The sequence below is a fragment of the Homalodisca vitripennis genome, chromosome 6 (genome assembly GCF_021130785.1).
Source record: "Homalodisca vitripennis isolate AUS2020 chromosome 6, UT_GWSS_2.1, whole genome shotgun sequence".
Taxonomy (NCBI): domain Eukaryota; kingdom Metazoa; phylum Arthropoda; class Insecta; order Hemiptera; family Cicadellidae; genus Homalodisca; species Homalodisca vitripennis.
Window position 1 is genome coordinate 65,391,898 of NC_060212.1, and position 16,278 is coordinate 65,408,175.

The 16,278-nt window shown below is 31.1% G+C and overlaps 2 protein-coding genes across 11 annotated transcripts in view; one reads left to right on the forward strand and one right to left on the reverse strand.

Moving 5' to 3' along the window:
- Positions 1-10,643, reverse strand: part of LOC124364407 (mitogen-activated protein kinase kinase kinase kinase 5) — an 81,291-nt gene extending 70,648 nt beyond the window's left edge. For 6 of the 10 annotated variants that reach the window (XM_046819856.1, XM_046819860.1, XM_046819861.1 and 3 more), the window contains exons 1-2: positions 10,199-10,642; positions 243-300 (exon numbers count right to left, since the gene is read on the reverse strand). In XM_046819856.1, the coding sequence (XP_046675812.1) occupies positions 243-300; positions 10,199-10,309 (169 nt within the window). In that variant the 5' untranslated portion in view covers positions 10,310-10,642. Of the gene's footprint in view, positions 1-242; positions 301-10,198 lie in introns of all 10 variants that reach the window. The other 4 variants (XM_046819855.1, XM_046819854.1, XM_046819853.1 and 1 more) reach the window with 2 other exon arrangements.
- A 2,001-nt stretch (positions 10,644-12,644) lies between these two features.
- Positions 12,645-16,278, forward strand: part of LOC124364409 (BUD13 homolog) — a 38,463-nt gene continuing 34,829 nt past the window's right edge. The window contains 1 exon segment of the mRNA XM_046819863.1: positions 12,645-12,863. Coding sequence (XP_046675819.1) covers positions 12,754-12,863 — 110 coding nt within the window. The 5' untranslated portion in view covers positions 12,645-12,753.

The window sequence follows — 16,278 nt, forward strand, 5'->3', positions numbered from 1 at the left end:
TGACACAATAATCCTCAAGTTGTGACTTAATAAAAGCTCATGCAACTGAATTATTTCTCTTGTTAAAATTCAAGAGCCGTTGTGTACTTCACCACAGAGTTTATTTCAGATCAACATGGTTAGTTGTTTCGTCCACTATTCAGTAACATCAGATTTTTTCCATATTGATTTACAATAATAAAACCAAACTAATAATGTAATAATAAAATGTATAGATTTCTCATTATTCAACACTATCTTACCTGGCTCGAGTTTGATGACTTTGATTGCTGCTAAGTCATTGGTTGAAAGTCTTTTGGCCTGAAAAAAGAAATTATTATTTGCATTATGCATTTCTACAAACACAATACAAAATAATACTTAATATTACCAGGTACACTACAATACTGTTTCTTTCTTGAATAATACTAAAGGACAAAGTACTTCTAAAGATAAAGTGAGATAAAATCTGAACAAAAAGTAAATGTGTGATCTTTCCATTGTCTGTTCTATTTTACCACAGATAGCAATTTATTTACAAAAAAATAAACTTTAAATATGGAAAAAAATTAGTAGAAAACATAAACCCCCATTATACAACAATATGGTATTGTATGCAACTATTTTAACTAAACAAAGTCCATCAATCATGCAAAAATCAAGGGCTTGTGGTGATACAAATACATATATTCTTTTTTTTTGTTTAATGCATTTTATTTTGTAAAATGCCAATCTAGCACTGGACATCCATACATCTCCTTCCTTCTGTTGAGTTTAAAGCATTTAATTTTGTAAAGCATGAACAGTCGGCATAACTCATGACAATCGATTCAGCATCGAACATCTATACATCTCCTTCCTTCTATTGAGTTTACAGCATTTCATTTTGTAAAACATGAACAGTCGGCATAACTCATGACAATCGATTCAGCATCGAACATCTATACATCTCCTTCCTTCTGTTGAGTTTACAGCATTTCATTTTGTAAAACATGAACAGTCGGCATAACTCATGACAATCGATTCAGCATCGAACATTATAAATCTCCTTCCTTCTGTTGAGTTTACAGCGTTTAATTTTGTAAAGCATGAACAGTCGGTATAACTCATGACAATCGATTCAGCATCGAACATCTATACATCTCCTTCCTTCTGTTGAATTTACAGCATTTCATTTTGCAAAACATGTGATCACCAATCTTTGACACACAACAACCAATTAGGCACTGGACATCTATAAATCTCCTTCTTTGTGTTAAGTTTACTGCAAGTAAACTAGCACGGCAGTGGGTGGGGCTAGACCCACCTTGGGGTAAAACTATAGTTACACTAATACTAAACTATACTAGTTTAGTTCATGAAATTGTTGTGGAGAAGCTTGGATACCACAATTTTTTGTGCCCGGAGAATCAAACAAGATTTATAGTTCCTTAATTATTTAGCAAGTTTCCATTATAATGCGTAAAGGTACTCAAAGCTTTAAGTTACAACATTGTCATTTTTCATATTTCTGTTTCATTTTCATATTCAATGGCATTTTCTAAATGGGAATAGAAGGGTTTTAAAAAATTGTGAAAGTAGAGAAATATCAATAATTATTATAAAACAAAGAGATCTATAAACACCACCAATCAATACAGAAACATGTAATAATTCAAGATGGTGTCAAATTTTTCAAGGTTTTACCAAAATGCATGAAAGTAATAAATATGTATTTAAATGGAAACCACACAATGTTTTGTCTGAAGCGCATTCCACAGAGTTGAGCAATTTATGAATCAGAATTGAGGTACTAATTAACCCTTTGGACCCCAGACGACAATACTGTAACTTACAGTAGAAGTGAAAAGTCATGTCCTCCAGATCATTGCCTGTGATTCATACTAATGTACATACTAAACAAATTAATTAATTCTTTTCCATATTTTTTTAGAATAAATTGGAAACCCCTCCCCTTTTCTACACTATTTTAGTATTAGTATATTAATGATAATCCATTTTTCAAAAATATATAGTTTTTACTGCATTATCTTGTAAATAAGTAGCCTATAACTATTTTCAGAAAAAATAGACTATTTCCCTTCGGGGACTTATTCTTCCTGTCCTCATGGGCCACTGGCCTGTGGAAGGATCTTATGAAACGGAATAAGAAGGAGAATTATTCAGAATAAATACACAAATAAAGTATAAACAAAAACATAGTTATTATAATTCAAAAATCTGTTTGGCTCTCCACAAATTTACAGACATAAAAATTCCAGTTCCCATACATTGTTTAACGAATCTGATGTCGAACTAATTAATCAGAACTAAATATGTATCAATTTAAATTTAGTTCTACTCAATTTTAAAACTAATTAATAAAGTAAAAGATACAAAACAAATGTAACCTTATTTGTAATGAAAGTACATATAAGCAACAGTAAAACAGATTTCATTAATGGTTTTGATTTTTATATAGTACAATAGTGTCAGTGTGGTTCTATAAACACAGGGGGTGTTACATGCATTTATTGCATGTGTTACAATTAATAAAAAGAGTTTGTCCTTTTTTCCTCCTTGGTTGGTACTACCAGTAATACATATACAACACTTGGCTCCGCTGTAATGTAATAAACTTTCAGACTTTCTAAATATAGCTAACCACTGAATATTATAATTAATTCTTATTTTAACTAAATTAATAGATTATGAAAGTAAGAAAATTATTTTATTAATAAATAACAAATATTTATTAAACATCCCATTAAGACACTGACGTTTCTCTGAGGGATATCAAATGTCCTACCAAGTTATACAACGGTGGCACTCAAAGGGTTAATATTATGTGGTTAATTATACAGAAATGTTTGAAAAATTTGAACCAAAACTTTGAGAAGTTGAAAAAAGCTTTATTAAACAATATCATTTTAAGTAACATTAGAAATTGTCCTATCATCTATTTCGTAAAGTACACTATGTGAAACTAAATCCCTATCTACTATGTTGAAATTGATAGCATAATCTAAGTAGCATATTTACTTCCTTATCTAATATATGATTAGGGTTTCTATCTGGAAATTCCACCAGATTGGGGTCTAGAAATTCCTAACCTTAAGAATGAGGTAATCGACCTAGCAGATAGTTAACGGCTAGTGCCAGATTGCTATAATATTTATGGAGTAAAAGGTAATAAAATTCAAACTAAATAATTAAATGTATGAGTCTGTATTGAGATATGCTTATATAGCTTCCAAGCATCACAACTCAAAATTGCACCCACCTCACTACAAAACCAATCGGGATTTGTCTCCAACCTTAAGGTTGGGAGGATGTAACTTATACCAAACTTTCTTCTTGGTCTTGGCTACAGCCGGTTGTGTGTCTGCCAGTTTTTTAATCTTAAATCAATGTTTATGTGTTTATTTGAATTGTTAAATCACTAGTTGAAGACTTCAGTGAGTTCATTTATCAATTTTTGTAATATGTAAAAATATTTAAAGCCCATATAAAATAGAAAAAAAGATAGGGTCTTCAATAACAAGTATTAATAGAACAGTAATTTATTGCATTTGTGTGAAATAGGTTTACAGATCATTTAGTCATTAATAACCTAATGACAAAGTAAAAACAAAAATGTGTTGGCATGAAACAACTAATGTCTGATGCCAGCAGAGGCAATGGCATTTGTATGAATCACTTACTGTTGTTTGAACCTTTGGGCACATCACTACAATTGAACTGTGGGAGTTTCTCATGCAACACAATAATACTCTACCCATCTCTCCCACGATCACATTAAAATTACATTCCTTCATAAAGACTGCTCTATTTTAAAATCACAGTTGGCTCTAAAAATTGCAAACGAAATATCTACAATAATTTACTTTTATTTTGATTTATTAAATTAATTTTTTAACCCCTTCCTAAGGAACAACCTAAAATCAACTTAATGTGTGGATAACTACTACATTTTTAGTAGTTAGGTTAACACATTCTCTAGCACTTGTACGTACTTTATTCAAGTGTATCCTTATACAGCAGAAGTATACAGAATTTTCCAAAACAGAAAATATTTCAGAACAGATGGGTAAAGGATAACACAGTAAAAAAAAAAAATGGAAATAATATTTAAAGATGCTTTGTTTTCCATCAATATATATGTTTGTCTTTTATAGAAAATTCTTCTTTGTATAAAAAGTGAGTCAAACTACAATATTCTAATTCAATTAAACATAATGTGAAGAATCCTTATGTACATTATTATTAAATATAACAATTGTCATCTACAATTTCAAAATCAATTTTGAAACTTACAATACAAAATTTAATGGAACTAAAGGTTGTAATGATAAAAATAAATTAATAAAAGATTCATAGGTATAATGTAATTACAATATTAATTAATGATGCCACATTATATCAAAGTTTGACTAATTATAAACTTTGTTATATATTTTATTATTTTTTACCATGATTATTATCAAAACAGTAATAATACAGCACATAATAATAATACATTAACACTGTGGGACTATCCAGATATTACTCCAACTGCCTTCAAATTAGCAATGTCTTATGTCACAGTGAAATATTTTCAATAATTATTTTTTTATTATCAAAAATTATATCTATATATATATATATATAAATGCGAATGTTTGTTTGTATGTTCCGTTATAACTCTGGAACCAATGCACGAAACATCGTTAAAATTTGTACAGTGATTCTACACGTTCCTGGAAGTAACATAGGCATACTTTTAGAGAGGGAAACATAGATTTAATTAATCTTTTAATTATAAATTGTTGTTCATGTTGGAGTGTTTTATATTTGATCCGACAGACTGCGCTACGACACATAATACAAAGCGAACTGATACTTAACAGCTGTTAATACTTTCAGCTGAAGTTCATCAAAGAGGCAGAAACATTTGTTTACATTTAAAATTCCGAAAATGTTTATTGTAAAGTGCTTGATCAGTAGTGTAATGCAGGTTGCATAGAGGACGTCATTGCCTAATTTTAAATTCAGATTGCACCAATGATCAATAAACTATCTAATACAATGAAAATACTATTAAACGCTATTACGAAAATAACCTCATTGTACAAATCCGTGAATGTTTGCACATAAGGTAATTGAATTTGGTTACATCGAAGTTAAATGAAAAGAGCTGAAAGAAGACACTTTATGATCGAAATTGGGTTTCTTTGATACATTTTCTTGAAGGCACACTCCTAAATGATACTGGAAATATCTTAGACAGAAAAGTAATTTTAACAGACTGAATTTGATTCTTTATAACCTAATTAGTTTCCCGAGATTCATCCATATACATTTATTGTTCTGAATAACTTATCAACACCAAGCAAAAACCACGAATGATAGAGGCAGGAATATGTACCACCTTCACAATGCGCCCAAGAAGCTCACGAAGGAACGACTATCAATTATCTCAGCAATGCTTAAAATGTGACCATTTTTGTTAACTTACGTCATTTTGTTAGAATTATAAAAATTAATAAGTGCTCTAATTAAGTGATATTAATATTAAACTACATGTAGTTGGGGGGTCATTATACATTTTATCTCTATTGATAAATAAATATGATCGATATGATAAATATGATCAAGAACATAAATGACATTTTCAATATAAAATAATAATGTCTTTACCCTAAGCACTCTTTTAAAGTATAAACTCTGCTTTGCAAGGCAACTCCTAAAGTATTATATTTAGCTATTACTTGTTAATATTACAAGCTTAGAAGACATACAGAGATTTATATCTAGTATCTTAAGTATCAAATTGTTTATTTTCTTTTTAAATATTTTGTAACTACTGTTTCAAAATGTAAAAAACTATGTTTCGAGGATTGAAATCTACCCTAATCATTCGATGTGAAGAAAGTTACTAGGTAACTAAAACCTACAACATTTTGCAAGGGGTTGCTACTATAAAAATGAGGAATCATACCAAAAAACTGCTACGAGTCTAGACAGGAGGAAATGAACCCAGGCATTGTCCCTGCATAGAAGTCAAGGTCACAAATAAATGTCACACCAGCACAGGCAAAAGTGGGACACTGTCAGTAGTAGGTTTTACATCATGTTGTAGGTTTTAAGGGCAAGTAAGTTATATGCATTAACTTATTTCACACCTAACAAAAAGAGTAGATTTCAATCCTTAAAACGTAGTGTTATACATTATGTAACATATAACGATGGTAAATGCCTGAAATCCTATTATCCTTTTGAAACCTTTCATCATCAATAACAAAATTTACGAATGTTCAATATAATTAACTATTTTTACAAGTGTGATATTTCCATTATCTTATTAACAATTGTTATCAAATACTTATTGCGGACCATACTGTATTAAGTTAGTTTCCTGCTCAGTTATGTCCACGATATTCCACGACCATTATATACCAGAAGAAACTAAGCTCTAACTATATTGATATATCACATACATACATTTATAACACATTTAATTCCTTTTATACTTAAATAAAAATACTACAAAAACAACTCCTGTTTCTAGAGGATTTATTCTGGAGTGACAATAACAATAAACAAGAGCAGACAACCACACAGACAATTAAAAATTTCAGAATGCTTCCAACTTTTCATGCAGATTTAAACAGCAACCCCCTCTGTTATCTACACCACTAACTATATTAATGTAGGTAGTTAATTTCTTCCTAGAACCAATGGTGTATAAATCACATTGATATGCTGACGGAATGTAACAAGTTATTACATCAGAGTGTGTTTGATCAACCAAAAATGGACAACCAACAGTAAACATAAATGCCAATGGTCGACTAATATGCAAGGGTTAAATGAAAAATTTAGCAATTTTGTAAATATAAAAATATTTTATGCCCACTAAAAATATAAAAACATGATAGCTGTTTGGGAAATGCCATGAATAATTTTTTAAATGTCAGATTTTGGCAAAACATTTTAACATGTTGCAATGTAAATTTTAAAAAAACATACACAAATTTTTACTATTTAGTTTCACACTCTCTATTTTGGGAGTCAGAAACCCACCAAAACGACATCACAAGGGATGTTGGGGTACATTACATACACTAGTCCCATTAAAATGAAAATACACGAATATGTAAGAATGTAATAGGTCATCAAAAGCCTATGTTGACTTTTAGTAGAGTACCATGATCTCCCCATTTCAACAATTTGTCAATTTTGATCAAATTAAAGCATTTGTTTTTTTTATATTACTGTAAGGCATTTGTCATACACGTGGAATTACAAATCGTATATTAATTAGGTACCCACACATAATCATGTTCTTGAAGTAAATTGCAGTTATTTTGGAAACAATATTTCATATCTGAGTTGAAAAATAACTATTGGATAGATAGCACTTTGAAGATTTCAAATGTCTGTTGACTTATCAATAAGATTTTTAAATGCTGTCTTTAAATTGGATCGTATCACTTGGAATGGATAAATATCACACAGGAATAGATACAGGTACACTGTTGATAGATATGCTCCATTCAATTTGATAATACCAAATTGAGTACAAGGTACATGTATATCATGTTTAAATGCAGAAAGTGTTTTAGTCCTACAAAACAATCATGTGTTGTGTTGTCCACAAATAAATACATTTCTTCATTACATTAATTTATTTTAGTCACATTATTGTATGAATTATAAACAAAATTGGTTCAAGCATGAAAATTGGTGGACTGTTATTAGGTAGAGTACGATAAGCGGACCCGGTTTTTATATTGAAATTATCAAACAATATTATTTTATTATTATACACATTCCAATATAATCAACCAATAGTAATAAATCATTTGTACCAACTGTAGACACATTTTCATCTTCTAAACACAATTTTTATCTATAAGTAACTTCTTTTAAATAAAAAAGTTAACTTTAGAAAATTAAACAAAATAACACTTAAAAATAATTTATTGTGTCTTTCTCGGTTTCAAGATTTTTGTTTGGTTGTTGCATTTTCTTTATTATTTAAATGACTTTTTTAAATAACCTGTCACCTGTCTTAATTTTATTGTTTAATTAATGGTTATGGTTCCTTTAGTATTTATGATATTATGAAATTATTTGTAATATTAATTTGAAACATGTGACTTTAATTAAATAGTATTTTGGACACATTGATATCGATTGATAGTTATGTTATTCAGTATATAAGGTATAGATTATTACAATAAGTAACATAAAAACCAGGTCCTCTTATAATACTCTGCCCCTGTTATTACAATACCATAATTCATATTAGTAATTATTATATACCTGTTTTATTCACCTTCAATGTTTGTCATATTGAGATATATTTGTTGTTAACCACGCAGAATGTTAAATGTCGTCAAATAAAAAGTCAGAAACACAAACTTTTAAGATTTTAAAAATTGTTTAGCTTTTTCAAAATTAAATTGTTTAATGTTTTTTTTTATCTTTTACTCATTTTCAAGTATTTTCCTTTGTAAACACAACTATTAGTTTAAAAGGCTGATAGTAATGCTTCTGACAATCAACTGAAAAATATCACCCAAGACAATATTTATATTTTACTAAGAATACTGTCTTGAGCGATATTTCTTGGAAAAAAATCAAGGTTTCTGAGTGGCGGAGAATAACAAACTAAGGAGGGCTAGGTTCAAGAGGAGGACTGTCAACATTCTCACGAGAATTTGAATGGGGAGAATAGGCTAGACCAACCGCATTTGAAGATAATTTAAGAGTTTTTCAGTATACCTTTTCTGTTTTTTGTCATTTTGGCAACAGTATATATTTCCATAGTGAAGTTTATTCAGCATTTCTATCCCGATGGTGAAGATTATACACAGTTTTTTCTTTGTTATTTTGATCCTATTTGCTATTGCACAACTTCTTTGAACATTTCAACATTGCTTTTTCTGATCAGTTAGATTTTGTTACATAGTCTTCTACAAAAATAGTCATTCTTTCTCTTGTGGTACTAGTGAGTGATCTTTTTCTGCATATTCAGTAAGAAATCCATGGCTGCACTTTAAAGTATACTACTGTTATTGTGTAGAATGGACAGAAAAGATTTTATGTTGCTTTGTTTTACTTCATAATGGGAATTTTAATTCTTTCTGCACTTCCCCAGGAGGCCATTGTTGGTTATTGCCCGCTATGTGGAAATTGTGGTTAGGTGATTCTGTAATATTTTTAGCTCTCAAGTATTAATGATCAGCCTTTTGGAGTTTCATATTTTACTGATCGGTATTATCTCGAGGGATGTTTTTCGTACAATAGGCAAAAGGAAACATGTACTTAAATACAATAAGTAATCTAGCTAGGTAAAGATTATACTTAATACTTTAACGTACATAACATTAAAAACAGAAAGTCTTTATAAAGACTACATAATCACCATGTTCTGGATAATGAACAAAACGATTTAAAATTAAGACTTGATTTGTGTAGATTTTAATAAGCGGCTTACATTCGTTTGATTGTTATTATCAAATGGTTTGATTGTTTTGATGCGAAGGGGTTAATTCGATATTACAATTTATTTAACTTATAGCATATGATTTCAACCTAGGCTATTAGGTATAGTAATTTATTTATATATCAGATATTATTGTGAAATTTATGTTTTTAAAACTGTAATGAACGATATTCTTCTTGTTACGGTAATTTATTATAACTCTTACTGTGTGGATTTTTACATATCAAATTGTTCGATAATAGCAATCGGGTGTAGGCCGCTTATTAAAGTCTCCCCCTTGATTTTTCAATGATTTTATATGTTCCAATATTTCTCTTGCTTTTCCAAAAAAAAAAAAAACTATGGTTAACATGTTATTTAAAATGGGCAAAAATATTGATGTTCCACAATTACCCAACCAACTGCTTTACAAATGCCATAAACAATTATAATTCATTAGCCATGACACATGTGACTGAAATATTAAGAGCCTACCAAAACTCCTACTAAGAATTCATTTAAATGCAATATAATCTTCCATTTAATTCAATAACTTGAGTTGTGCTTTCATTCCTTCTAGATAAGACAAAGCTAAAACAACAAATATTACAAACTACTTTGAAACCTTTCTTACTAAAGGAAACAAAGGAGCCTGGTCTATTTATGATTTAAAGAAAAGAAAAACACCAAAAAAGTACAAATAAATTTAGGTTGACAAGATGTTTAAAGGATAGGCCCTACTTGAAAATAGGCTATAGTACACACCTTATAAACGTCTCCATATGTACCGCTTCCTATACGCTGGATCAATTCATATTCATCCTGAGGATTCCTCCTACTGATGTCAGATGACAATACTCCTGCAGCATGAGCCATATTCCCTTGTAAATCACAAAATTTAACTTAATTTGTCACAAACTGATCGCCATTACCCCAGCAGAGTGCCTGCCTGCTGCTGTGACTGCGACCTACACACACACCAACGTCAACATTGAATTAAAGTGGGAGTTGTAGCCCTTGACAAAGAAATCAAAATAAGAATTAAAGTTTTCAATGTTTCCAGTAATACGTGAAATCAGACAGATAGTTCCCAATTGATCACGATAGAAATTGACATAATTATCACCAATACACTACAGACCAATCCGATATCTAACAGTACTTGCATAGGTGCAATGGTAGAGCCCACTACTAAACAAGTTATGTTGGTACTGCTAGTGCTGTCTTTTACAGTTGGCAAACTGAAACGTGACGTGAGAGGACCTCCTTCCAGCTGAATCTATTTTTCAACGTTAATGTCAGCTGATCTGTGATATACTAATACTAATAAAAATGTATATTTTAAAATAATTTAATATTTGTCACGCCAGCTACAGTATGGACTACTGTCTCCAGTCTGTATTACATAAAGAGTTAAATTAAAATTTGATACAAATTTATTTAGCTATTTAAATATATTTCTTTATTTCAACAGCAGGCCATTACAATTAATACGTAAAATCAATAATTCATATGCATAACTGAAACATATCTTAATATAGGATCCTTAATTGATATTACAGTAATAAGTTAACTACAGAATCTATAATAAGGAGTTATCACAGTAGATGATAATTATCACAAAATATTAAGCAATAACCATGTTTTAATCTATTATATAAAACTATGTACAATTACAGATTTTTAAACAAGAAACAATATTAGTATACTGTTATTAAAATTAAAGTAATTCAATAAATATACAGAGGGAAGTAAGTAAAGAACAAAACGTTTAACATATTAAATATTTTAACTTAATTACATTTAAAACACACAAACAAATACTTAAAAACTTTTATTTTTGTGAGGCCTTTCCATAGCAAGGCTATCTTCATCAGGACATATTTGCTAAAAGTCTATGCAAAGGGTGAGATATTTCCCTTTAATTAGTCCATCAAAATCTGGACTTATGTTCGAAACTGTAACACTCACTTCAATTTTAAGTTTGGTCTGTAATTTAATTTGCTGACTGCCACAGTTGAGAAGCCCGTCTCACAAAGAAAGTAGCAATATATCAATACAATTAACGCTTTCCTGGCAATTTGCGGGTTCACTTTCTTTGACGTGTGACCAAAACTCTAGCGAATAATTTTTTTTTTGAATCCAGTATTTAACGAAGTATCTGTTTGGCATTCTAAGAGTTAATCACTCTCTTCAACGTTTAGATGCATTTCTTTGTCAAATGGATTTGATACCCACATAATAGAGATGACATCGTTGATATGGAGATATTCAGCAAAATACACTCAGCTTGGAAAGATTTTTCTTCAATCAACTGTTTCAAGGCGGACAATCTAGTATATTCGCCTTAAGCCATGATAGCCTTCCGCAAATCGATCAATATATATATAATTTTATATATATGATAGATAAAATTTCGCGTGTTGTTATGTTCGTCGTTAGAAGTGCAGATATATTTGGTATATCTATATCAAACTTTGTATAAACATAAAAAAATATTCTTCCTGTATTTTGATATTACTCTTTCAGTATTTGGACAATTTTCTCCCGTCTTTTGGTAATCATTCCTCCCAAATTTAAATTAGAATAGAAATGATAATTTCATCCGCCATCAGTTTGTTACAAGAAAAAAAATGAAATCATCATATACATACTATAATAGTAAAAATATACAATTATAAATATTACAAAATGTAGATAGTAATTACTTATTTAATTTACATTAACACATATTTGGAAACTATAACTTATTACCAAACTGTAATAACCAATGACCAGAAGGATTCTTCAATATGTTATGAAATATAATTAGGTGTTTGTGTGTGTATATACATACTCGTGTTTTATACATATACAAACATACATAAACACATAAATGTACATTAACAAAAACAGTAAGCAATATTTCTGCTAAAACACAAAACATAACTCTGTATCTGAAAATAGATTGAAAATCAATTTAAAATAATTTTCATAATCGGACTGATAGATCATAAATTTAATACAGTACTAAAAGTTCAAGCAAGAAATAATATGAGCATACAGTTTGAACATTATTTTGGATAATCTTTATTATGGATTATTATAAATGAAAAGTCTTACTACCTGTCTTACTGTTTTAAGCTATTTATAACGATTGCGACATTCGATTCAATGACATCGTGGTTGCTTTCTGTGGGCTTTGAGACAAGGACATATACAAAACTACAATGGATTACACGGGACTGAAACAGGATAATAATAACATATGTTTCTTTGGTTGAAGCTAGGTTAGGTCATCGGTTTTGTGTTTGTAAACATTCTAACGTATTTTCGAAATCATGGATTTATCATCAAATATATCTCAGAAGGATTACTTAAAGAAGTATTTGTCAACAAACGATGTTAAGAAAACAAAGAAGAAAAAGGTCTCTTCAACCAAAGTTAAAAGGTAAGAAAAAGCTAGGTTAGACAGTTTTTTAAATTTTGGTCTCGGCGTTTAAAGCTATTCATATATTTGTAATGATCTCTTTCATTATTCTAGTGTTTTAAAATAAATTTACTTTGTATTACAAAGGTAATTAAATTATACATGGTTCCTTAGTCCTTGTTCTCATTTAGGATAAAAGGCATCAAATCTTAAAGGTAGGCTAATTAGATTCATAAAATGTAGCAATTAATTTAAGACTTACCGGTGTAAATGAAATCACTTAAAATAGGTACCATTTGAGTTTTCAAGTAAGTAAGGGGACCATAATTTTATTTTTTAGGGTCATTTTGAAATTTTTAATGTTGAGATCCTCCATGTTCGAGGTGTTTGTTGTACATTTGAATATTGGAACCTGGATGGCATTACTCAGATAAAGTTTACGGGGTATTCTTTTCTTCTTTGTGCTGTATACCTCCCACCAAATAAGCCGGCAAGTCAATATGCAGATTTAAGTTTGACCTGTGAGGAAACCTTTCTTTCAACAAATTTAACTGGGCCTATTCTCATTGTTGGAGATTTTAACTTGCCGGACAGGGACTGGGAATGTACCACCCAAACTGTGCAGGACTCTTCCTTTAATTCTATTCTAAACCTAATTCTAATCTCTTTCATCTTCAACAAATTAATGGAGTTATGAATGATCGTGGAGTCTTGCTGGACCTCATATTCTCATCAGATAGCTATATATCAGTTAATCCGGCCTTAGATCCTTTAGTAAATCTGGAATCTCATCATCCTGCTTTGGATATTGTAATTATATGCTCTGAACATGGAAAATCCAAAAGTAAGATCTTTAAGTATGACTTTAACAACAGTAATGAGGAGGAAATCTTTCGTAACTTGCAACTTTGGCATTACCCCATACTGACTAGTCCTGAGCAGGTTGAGGCATCGTTTACAACCTTTTGCTCTAATCTTACTGCCCTGATTAAATTTTATACGCCCTTAAAGTTTTGTGGGGCTTCTACCTTCCCTTGTTGGTTCTCACAGGATTTGAAGAGACTGGTATCCTTAAAGAAGAAGCTGCATTGCAAATATAAATCAACAAATAGTTTGAAATTATATAGAGAATTTTGCAGTGTGCGGACACAATGTAAGGAACTTACTGCACACTGTTACTGGCAGTATATTGATTCAGTTGAAAGCCCCATGCAACATAATATTAAGGCCTTTTGGGCTCACATTAACAACACAAAGGGCAAAACAGGGATAAATGACACAATGCATCTAAACGATAGGGCTGTAGATGACCCGCAAGATATATGCGAACTTTTCGCAGAGCATTTTTCATCTGTCTACCAGATGCATGTTGAGTGTCCTTCATATGAGGACCAGTTAACTGCATTTTCTCTTGCAGAATTTTCTATTTCTTCCGTGGAACTTGAGGGAGTGCTGTCCTCCCTGAATGTCAATAAAGGAGCGGGACCTGATGAGATACCTTCGTCAATATTAAGATACTATAGCTCTATTCTAGCTCCTCACTTAACTTTATATTTCAATGAGTTTTTGCGGTTGGGGGTTTTCCCTCACTGCCTGAAGACTAGCTACGTTACGCCCATATATAAGAGTGGAAACAGCTCAGACATAAGAAATTACAGACCTATCTCAATTCTATCGACTCTGGCTAAGGTGTTTGAAACCTTGGTTTTCAATAGACTCTCTTTTTTTGTCAAGAACACTATATCCACTGCTCAGCATGGTTTCTTGAGAGGAAGATCAACCGCCACGAATCTCATTATTTATCAGGATGACATCATATATGCTTTCAATATAGGAAGTCAAGTTGATAGTGTCTACATAGACCTATCTAAGGCGTTTGACAAGATTAGCCATGAACATCTGCTAGCCAAGCTTAGTAGTTTGGGCGTTGTTGGTACCATGCTATGATGGTTTCGAAGTTATTTGAGTGATCGTCATCAGGTGGTTAGATACAGAGGTTTGAAATCCACAGCTTTCCCTGTGCTTTCTGGAGTCCCCCAGGGTTCCCTCCTTGGCCTTTGCTTTTTGCCATTTATGTTAATGATATGGTTTCTGTCATTAAACACTCCAAGATATTGCTCTTTGCAGATGATGCCAAAATATACAAGGAGATCACTTCGGAGTCTGATTGCAGAGATCTACAGGCTGACTTGAATGGTGTACTATTGTGGTGTTCTAGAAATAAAATGGAGGTTAATGTATCAAAGTGCTCAGTACTTACTTTCTCCCGACGGATGAGTGAGGAGACCTTCGAGTACTTTCTTGGAGAGGAACCACTCAGCAGATGTTCTATGATTAAGGATCTTGGGGTGACTATGACATCTTCACTTAATCCTAAAAGTCACATTGACTTTATTAGCCGTAGGGCAAATTCATCTCTTGGATTTATTATTAGGGTATCCAGATATGGGTTTTCCCCTGTAGCGCTTGGAACACTCTATGTACAATTAGTTCGCCCCATATTAGAATATTGTTCACCAGTGTGGTCGCCATATCAGATAGGCCATATTGATTCCATTGAGAGCATACAGAGGAAGTTTCTTCGAGTTCTAGGAATGAAACTTAGCTTTCATTATGCGGAGGTTCCTTTGGATGACATCAGCCATCAGTTTGGTCTTCAATCTCTGAGCACCAGGCGGAAGATCAATGATTTACTTCTTCTCTCCGAAAGATTATTACATCTTCAGTGGATTCTCCTGATCTACTTGGGAGAATAGATTTTCGCTGCTCAAGATTGGCCAGAACAAATCATATGTTTGAGAGGAAATATTGTCAGACTCTGTATTCTTACCACAGCTCAGTGCCACGTCTTCACCGCCTGGGAAATAGCTTACCAGGTCACATTGATTTCTTTGCTATGTCTGAGGTAACTTTTAAAAAGAAACTCTCCAAGTTTTATTTTTGAATGGTGATCTGTTTATTCTGGAATATGTAGAGTGTAGACATATTTTGAACTTGCCTGTTGTTTAGAACCATTTCTGTATATATTTATAATATAATAATAAGGTTTCTTAATACTTGTAATGATTTAGCACAAGTTGTACGTCTTTTTAATTATTTATTTAAATCAATTGCATGGTCTGTTAATTTGTCTTTTGTCTATAAGAGTGTATCTTATGTATTTAATAGTAATAAGGGCAGAGGTAACTTGATATACACATGACTATTAGTGCCTGTTGTAATGTTTGCAGCTACGGATATTATAACTGCAGGTTGTCTGTGTATTATATATTAGAACTATACATAGAATTAGATGCCTGTATTGTTAGCCATCTAAATCCAAACTGTAAATTTATTATGTAATATAAAAATGGTGTTAACCGTATACAATAAATAAATAAATAAATTACAATGTCATATTAGTTCTACATCTAGAAATATATAAAAAAAACATGGC